Source organism: Sprattus sprattus (assembly GCF_963457725.1).
Source record: "Sprattus sprattus genome assembly, chromosome: 5".
NCBI classification, from domain to species: domain Eukaryota; kingdom Metazoa; phylum Chordata; class Actinopteri; order Clupeiformes; family Clupeidae; genus Sprattus; species Sprattus sprattus.
In genome coordinates, this window is record NC_137924.1 from 45,208,118 (window position 1) to 45,216,739 (window position 8,622).

The following is an 8,622-nucleotide window of genomic DNA, read 5'->3' on the forward strand; positions in this document are numbered from 1 at the left end:
GTGAAAGTGGAATAAAAAAACATTAACAAATAAACTTTACATTGCAGTGTGGAGCTGGATCCGCAGTGCTGCTTGTGAGTATCCTCTCATGTTGACTACTTAAACAATGCAAACAAGAATAACAATATAATAAAGAATAAACAATCAAACAAACAAAGGATGGATAATAAATGTCTTTCTCGTTGCCCTTTTCCCCATCATAGCAAATGTCACTTTGGATCCCATGACCAATCACTCCTGGCTTTTGGTGTCCGATGACCAGAAGAAAGTAATGGAGTCGCACACGGAGTCCGACCTGCCCTACAGCCCGCAGCGCTACGACAGCTGGCCCTGCGTGCTGGGCTGGGAGGGCTACCTGAGCGGCCGCCACTACTGGGAGGTGGACCTGGCCAACGACGGCTACTGGAGGGTGGGGGTGACCACAGGCTCCTCCAAGAGGCACGGCCGCTTCCCCATGTGTCCTAGCAAAGGCTACTGGACCCTATGGCGGAGCACCCGGCAGTTCTACGCGTGCACCAAGCCCGAGACGGCGCTGCCACTGGCGCTGGTGCCACGCCGCCTGGGCATCTATTTGGATTACGAGGAGGGCCAGATCTCGTTCTATGACGCCGAGAACTGCTCGCACATCTACACCTTCAAGGGCCACTTCCGTGAGAAGCTCTACCCGCTGTTCGCACCCCTGGATGGACGGACCCTCATCACGATCAAGGATCCCAGCCCAGTTGCTCGCCACCACTAATACTCCCATGCCACCACTAACACTCCCTTGAGTGCATAAGGGCTTGGGTGTCTGCCAACCCATCTATACTGTTGTACATAAGCTCTGAAGATACTGAAAATAATGAATACATTCAAAGCATTTATATTAAAAAAAAAAAAAAAAATTAACACTATATATTGCATAGTCTAATGAATTCAAACTATTTATATTTCACACACAAGACAGATGAACTAAAATGCACAATAACCAAATGCCTATATTATCTTTATATTTATCGATATGTAATGTTTGTCTTTTTTCTTATTTCTATATATATATGTATATATAATATGTGTGTGTGTGTGTGTGTGTTTATGTGTGTGAGTTTGTGTGTGTGTGTGTGTGTGTGTGTTTGTGTGTGTGTGTGTGTGTGTGTGTGTGTGTGTGTGTGTATGTGTGTGTGTGTTTGTGTGTGCGTGTGTGTGTACATCAGTTAGGTCTGGTCGATCCATTTATTCATTTCTGGTTGGACAAGAGACAGATAAAGCGTTCATATTCATGACATTCATATTCGAGGGATTGGTAAACGACATCCCCTTAGCTGTGATTACCTGCAGCCTCCGGCCTTGTGTGTGTGTGTGTGTGTTTGTGTGTGTTTACTTGTACTTTGCACTTTTAACCTGTGTTGAGTTAATGACTTGTGTAGGTATTAAATACTTTTTCATCATCAATGCAGGGTCTTTTTAAGAATATACCAAAATAATCGAATTTCAATACGGCAATACAAATACCAAATTCCCGAAGGCATTGTTGTATGTTAAATGGAGATTATTTCTTGTCTGGATGTTACTTATTGTTTCTTATTAATCTGATTCTGAATCGGCTTTTCATTAAGGATAGTAAAGAACTGTTGTTTACTTTATGACTGATACAGATGGAAAGGAATCATGACATTAATGTTAATGCATCCGTGCCAAATTAAGAGGAAAACATGTATTTCAAATAAAGACTATTTTATAAATTACCAGAAGTTTTCTTTTTTTGAAGAAAAAAAAACGTTACGTTGGTTGTCAATGGTAACCATTCAAGAGCATTGATATGGAACGGCGATTTAACTTTTCTACTGGGACTACGTCCAAGGTGTCCGGTTATACGAACTTAATGTACACCCCATTAGCCAATCAGAAAACAGTATTTCGTTCCAGAGGGAGATAAGGTGGGGTTTAAAGCTATGTCTTTATTTTACTACACTTTGTTCCAGGGGCCAAGTGTCTGGTTCTAGAATGGCCAGACAATAGAATGCCATTACCAACCTCAAACCACCTCTGTGATTGACGCAGGTTATTTGTTCATGATTGACAGTTTGCGAGGCGAACACCTAATTGCAGACAAAATGCAACTTTGCCTCAGTAATTTTTAAAATAGTCTGGCATTCATTTAGCACCACCGTCTGTGCAAGTACTGCAATCTAGACTTTTCTCATTCTTCAACCTTGGTGGAACAAGCTGCCTAGCAGCACTGCCAGAGCAGGGGCGTCCCTCTCTACCTTTAAGAAGCTCTTAAAGACCCAACTCCTATCGCAGCTTGATTGTTCTCTCCCTTGTATGTTGCTTTGGATAAAAGTGTCTCCTAAATGTAAATGTACAAAGCCTCAAAGTTATCAGCTGCACTATACCATTTCCCAGCACAATACAAGCAGCTGAACCCATTGCCAGTATTTTGACTGATACCCCTGATAGCCTTATCGATCAGTCTGCAGACAAGTGCATCTAGGGATGAACTATAACAATTCCGGTACGTTTCTGGCACAATTCTTTGAAGTCAATTTTAGTTTCTCTCGGCCTGGCCATTCAACAGATGTAGCATCTGTTTTAGTACATGTGTGTGTATATGTACAAATTATTTCTCCATCAAATGAACTCACAAGTACCAAACAGTGCAAAATATTTATTTAAAAACTTTATAACAGGTATAAACAAACTCCAAATCATTAGTGTACAGTCAGTATCAAAAGAAATAACAAAAATACATTTCCAGAGGTTAAAAAGAAATTTCAAGTTTTCATCAGACCCTTTTTGTCCCTGCTTTGCCACCCTTCCTAAATGACAATGCTAACCCCCGCCCCTACCTCAGCCCCATTGGCTGGTGCAGTAGGCAGGCCAGGTAACAACACACCTCCCAGGCACGGTCCATCTGGATGACGGAGCCCTGGGTCTGGGTGTGAACCGTCCGCAGGTAGCGAAAGGTGAGTGCTTTATCGGTCAGCGAACGGACACTCAGGACCTCCAGGCAAGGTACGCCCTCAGCAGGCACGGGCACAACCCCCCTCTCGTCGCCCACCAGGTAAGCAGGGAGGTTAGGGAGGGCGGCGGGAACAGGTCCGTCAGGCTTGGCGGCCCAGTCCTCCCACTCCTGCAGCCGACTGGAGCTGCAGAAGCCCAGGTGGCCCTCGGGAGAGGCCAGGGCACAGCCCCGCTGGGGCCACAGGTGACGGTAGGGCTGAGGGGAGTGCAGAGACTTCTTTGACGCCACAGCCCTGCGAGGTGGAGTTGTGCCTCGGGCCACACGCTGCCGGTCGCGTAACAGGGCGTCAAAGAGGAGGTCTGAGCACTCGAGCACAGCCAGCTCATGGCCAGGCCCCAGGGAGAGGGAGTGCTGAGGCTTGAACTGGGAGATGTAATGCTGGCTGCAGCGCACAGGGACCTGACACGGAAAGGAAGCCAGACAGACACAGAGAGAGAGAGAGAGTGTATGAGTGAGAGAGAGAGAGAGAGAGAGAGAGAGAGAGAGAGAGAGAGTGTATGAGTGAGAGAGCGCTAAAATCACAAACACATGCCATGAATAGCACCCTGGTTTAAGAGGCTGTATGCAAATTGACACTTTGTTAAGCATGTTTTTTTTTACAGGTGACTAGTGCTGCTAACATCTTCAAATAAATGTTATATGTGGTGTATGGTTATCTGAAGGACAGATGAACACACCGGTCATCTAAGCTAGCTGCCTCTTGCATGTCTTTCAGTAGTTATATAGTAATACAACTGTGAAGTAACCACAAACCACAACCAATATGATCCAGGAGGTTACACAAGCCACTTAACACGTCATAAAATCACAAGAATAAGGGCAATCATCTTCTAGAAATGTGGCAAAAATACACAATTGCCACGTGACCCTGTGACCTTCTGTAGCTTTGATATATCAGTCTGGCATGCCTGGTGATGTGATTTATCAGGCCCAATGTAAATGTAGCCACAGCCTCTTTACACCCGTGTCTCTCCCTCAACCCCCACACCCCCCTCCGCCCCCGTCCCCGTCCCCACCTGCTGCAGTCGGCACTGCATGAGCCCCAGCCAGTGTCCCCAGATGCGTGAGGCGGTGGCCTCGGCCACGTGGAAGCGGAAGGACAGGTCGTGCAGCAGCAGGCCCAGGCGCAGGCGTGTCAGCACCAGCAGCAGCTGGTCCTCTGGGCCCAGCACACGCTGGCCGCTCAGTGGCCGGCTGGTTCCGCGCAACTGGGCCAGAAGCCTCCGCCGCACCGACTCGCCCGTGGCCTCCTGCTCTTCCTCATCCTCATCATCAGGAAAGAGGGCGCGGTTGTTGTGCTGGGGCGGGGTTGAGTCCTGCGGGGGGTAAATATGGGGCGTTTGGCACATCACTATAAAAAAACAAGAGGGATTCATCTTTTCTTTTTACATGCAGGATAAATAATTAACATTTTGGTGTTTATCTGTGTTTTTTTGTTAAATACTTTGAAAATAGCTAACAAAAGTCCCTTACTCCCACCACTGCACTTTACTTTGTCTCACACGAAGACCCATCCTTACAATAGCAAAGGGAGACACCTTGAGGATTTTCACTGAAACTGCAATATCACACAATTAATCATCCATGCCCTCTAAACCTTGACTTCAAATGACTAGTCAAGCCAAAGTAGAATGTTCAGCGACTCTTATACATAAGAAGTATTACATAAAACCAAACATTTGATATAATATGAATCAAATATTTCCCAAAATCCATGCCCTTGCCTGGCGAATCACATCCTTGTCTGACAGTGTTTTCTCCTCGGCCTCCTCTTCCTCCTCATCCTCCTCCACTCGTTCCTCTGCCTCGCTGAGGCAGCTCTGTGCCAGCATGGTGCGGTCGCCACTCTGCAGGAAAGCGAGAAAGGCCTGGAAGCGGGGGTAGGACCTGAAGCCCGTGTAAAAGCGTAGCCACCTAGGGTGGCCACGGCTAAGGGTGCGGGCACTGAGGGCGGCAGCTGGACGCTTGGCTTGAGGCCGCTTCTTAACGATGGGGTGGGGGACAAATGGGAGGGGGAGAAAAAGGAGTGAGATAGGGTCATTCATGAATAAAAATAAAAGCATTGAGATATAAATCTCTTCATATGTATGCTCCTTATGCTATTACTAGCAACAATGTAGCTATGCTTTATGGCACTGTTCCTACCCAAAGTTCTCAACAAAACTAAACAAAAATCCCCCTAATAATGCGAACGAAATCTTCAACTATTACTACGAGCTGACCGAACCACTTTTCAAGGTCACTTTGATCTACATCCTCTGTCCCCCTGTCCAATCCTTGCTCTCTTCATCTGCTTTAAACGGAGATTGGACTGCTCCACTTGAATTCTACCCACATTTTGGCCACCATTTGCAATCGACTAACTCCACAATTGTCTGCTTGAGTCTGCCATCCTCGGCCAGGCGGCGTCAACTGGGTTCACAGATTATCGGCTATGATGGGCACAGATTCCACTTCTTTGCCGGCTGACTCCGACTGTTGGAGTCACGAGTATTTCAAACATGTTTGATTTTATCAAGCTGACAGTCGAGAGAGTCAACTAATTAATCCTATTAGAAAATGTGTCTTCCCATCACCGGCAAAGGAAAAAAGGACATTTTTGTCACCTTAAAATAGAACGCCCACTTGTTCCTGTGATTTGGAAGTTGGGTCGTGAATGACCACAGTAACAGCCCAATCGGGACTTGGTTCTGCGATTATTAAGTCAGACAGTGTGTGACCTTAGACGTGCGTTACGGTATGCTTTCGGTCTTTCCATCACTATGATAATTGGGCAAAAACATCAGTCTACAAGGTGTGCCATGCCAACCTAAGCGTGTTGTGGTCTAAGAGCACATTTTCTTATGTAAAGTAGTATTTATTGTTTCACCAGGTTTCTATTGCTCGTAGCTTGACTGTTCTCTCCCTTGTACGTCGCTTTTGACAAAAGCGTCTGGTAAATGACTAAATGTAAGCGCAGAATTACCTGCTTTTGCATGCTAGAGCTGAGGAGGAGCACAGCGTCGGTGCTGCTCTGCAGCTGCTCTGTGGCCTCTCTCAGCTGCCTTCGCAGGAGCACATTCTCCTGATGCTCCTTCTTGAGCTGTCGTGCCAGAGCAGCGATCTTTACCTCCTGGGCCGGCTGCTCAGCCTCCCACTCCAACTGAGGAACAGACAGAGGGGGAGAGAGAGAGAGAGAGAAGGTAAAGATTGAGGGAAAGGGATGGGGGAGATGAGAAGGAGGGGGAGGGGGAGGGAGAGAGAGAGAAAGACAGGTTTAAGACGCTTGTTCACATCCAAGAACATCCAATATAGACAACCTCAGACACAGACATCAGATAAAACACACACACACAAAAAACAGCAAGACAGCTTTTGTGTCGGGCTTTCTGTTTTGTGTTACTTTTTCATCTTCTCCAACTTCACACAACCAAGAGAGAAGGGCGGGCGGGAGAGTGAGAGTGAGAAAGAGACAGACCATCTAGACCATCATAGCCCTTTTGTAATTAAATCACTAATTTCACATTTAACCTACCCCAGCAGACTGTAAGAGGACAATAAAAGCAACATCAACCTCTGTGAAGCTCCATTTTACCTTGTTTTGCTGCAGCTGCTGTTCTTTGAGCATCAGCTTTTTGCGCAGGCTGAGGATTGCCTCCTCCTGGCGGTGCTTGTCCTTGGCCAGGCCGTGAACCAAAGCGCAGAGCCTGGCCGGGTCGGAGGGGATGGGCAGGGAGCTGTGGTCGTTGTGCAGGGCCCGGCTGAGTTGCACGTCCCTCTGGAGCTGGGTCACGGTACTGCTCACCAGCTCCATCAGTTCGGCTGCTAGGGCAAGGTCCCCTAGACCAGGCGGAGACTCTGGAGGAGAGAGAGAAAGAAAGAAAGAAAGAAAGAAAGAAAGAAAGAAAGAAAGAAAGAGAGAGAGTAGAAGTGCACAGGTAGGTACATGAGACAAGAAGACAGACAGAGAAGGAGTGAGGATCCATTACACAGAAAGATTGAGAAAGCATAGGAGAAAGATGGAGACTTCCTTTAAAGATATATTTTCCTGAGATAGATTAAGAGGGGTTCAAGTTCAAAGTTCAAAGTACTTTATTGTCATTGTCACAAAGACAACAAGACAGTAGAGGCAGCAACAGCTGTTGAGAAGCCTTATTGCACGAGGATAGAAGCTCTTTGACATCCTGGAGGTGCGTGCCTTTTTTGATCTGAACCTTTTCCCTGATGGGAGTAACAGGAACAGATGATGGGCATGATGGGAAGGGTCTGTGAGGATGCGTTTAGAGCGCTGCAGGCAACCGAGGAGGAGATGGAAAAGATGTCGGGCAGCTCTGCTCCAATGATCCTTCCCGCTGTTTTAATCAGCCTCTGGATGGCTGCCTGCTCCGCCTTTGTGCAGCTGTAGAACCATACATTCAGGCAGTATGTAAGCACACTCTCTATAGCTCAGCGGTAGAAGTTATACAGCAGCCTCTGAGGAAGGTGTTCTTTCCTCAACTTCCGGAGGTAAAAGAGGCGTTGCTGGGCCTTCCCTCGCTCAACTTCTTCACCGTTGATGTAGAGTGGGTGATGGTGATTATGCTGGGCAGACTTTCGGAAGTCAATGATCATCTCTTTCGTTTTCTTTATGTTGAGACTGAGGTTGTGCTCAGAACACCAGACTGCCAGGTTTCCCCACTTCTTGCCTGTAGGCAGCCTTATAGTTGGAGATGAGGCCAAGCACTGTTGTATCATCTGCAAATTTGAAGATGTAGTTGGATGGGCAGGAGGGAGTACAGTCATGGGTGTATAATAGTGGGCTGAACACGCAATCTTGTGGGGCGCCAGTGCTGATGGTCAGATTTGAAGAGAGATGCTTCCCCAGTTGTACACTCTGTGTGCGATTGATCAGGAAGTCCTGTTTCATCACACACACAAGCCTAACATGGTCTGCATTTTTTCCCCCTTGGAAAACCCAAAGGTAAAGAAGATACAACTTCCTTCATCTTGCTTACCTCCCATTTTCCCAGTAAGGGGCCTCACCTGTAATCTCTGCTGCGTCCTCTGTGCTTTGGTGTCGGTCTCTGCCCCGCCTTCCTCTTCTTGTCTGTCTTTTTTCAGCCTCTATTACATCGGAGACTGTCTGGGAGATCTTCGACTTCTTTGCTTCTTGAAGCCTCTTTCTCTTCACCTGGGAGGACATGGATCAGACAGAAGGAGACGATTAGCGAAACATTCTCATTGGATCATAAGGGAATTCTAACTCTGAAGATAAGAGTGATCTTAAGACACTAGGACATACATACAGTGACAGAATGTGGAATCTTTCAATATGGGTTATAAATCAATGCTTAGTTGAGTGTTTCCCATACCTTCTGGGCATCGAAGATAGTAGGTATGGCATTATTTCTCAGGCGAATGGTTTGGCCCGTGCAATCAAACATGTCTGGGGTGAAGTGCTTGCTGCACAGGACACTATTGATAGAGGGGGCCCACAGCTGGTGGTCTGAGCTCTGTCTGCCCATAGCTGCACACCACTGTAGCCTCCTGGTTGGGTCCTTTGGAAACCTGCAGGGAAGGCAGCAGAGGGCTTCAACACGGCTTCATTACATTACCAATAGATCTACAGGGAGTGGTGTGTGTGTGGCTTGAATTTGTTT

At 47.0% G+C, this 8,622-nt stretch overlaps 3 protein-coding genes across 3 annotated transcripts in view; 1 reads left to right on the forward strand and 2 right to left on the reverse strand.

Moving 5' to 3' along the window:
• LOC308366233 (uncharacterized protein) overlaps window positions 1-739 on the forward strand; it is a gene marked incomplete at both ends in the record, with an annotated part of 7,582 nt that extends 6,843 nt beyond the window's left edge. The window contains 2 exons of the mRNA XM_080839868.1: window positions 48-74; window positions 204-739. Coding sequence (XP_080695994.1) covers window positions 48-74; window positions 204-739 — 563 coding nt within the window. The remainder of the gene's footprint in view (window positions 1-47; window positions 75-203) is intronic.
• A 1,947-nt stretch (window positions 740-2,686) lies between these two features.
• On the reverse strand, window positions 2,687-4,380 carry LOC308365327 (uncharacterized protein; the record flags this gene model as incomplete). The annotated part of the gene is made up of 2 exons (XM_080838710.1): window positions 2,687-3,403; window positions 4,021-4,380. The coding sequence occupies 2 exons, from the start codon at window positions 4,378-4,380 to the stop codon at window positions 2,825-2,827; spliced, it is 939 nt and encodes a 312-aa protein (XP_080694836.1). The 3' UTR covers window positions 2,687-2,824.
• Window positions 4,381-4,677: 297 nt separating this feature from the next.
• LOC308366234 (uncharacterized protein) lies at window positions 4,678-8,165 on the reverse strand (the record flags this gene model as incomplete). Its single annotated transcript, XM_080839869.1, has 4 exons — window positions 4,678-4,986; window positions 5,970-6,146; window positions 6,579-6,841; window positions 8,006-8,165. The coding sequence occupies 4 exons, from the start codon at window positions 8,163-8,165 to the stop codon at window positions 4,699-4,701; spliced, it is 888 nt and encodes a 295-aa protein (XP_080695995.1). The 3' UTR covers window positions 4,678-4,698.
• Between the last annotated feature and the right edge of the window lie 457 nt (window positions 8,166-8,622).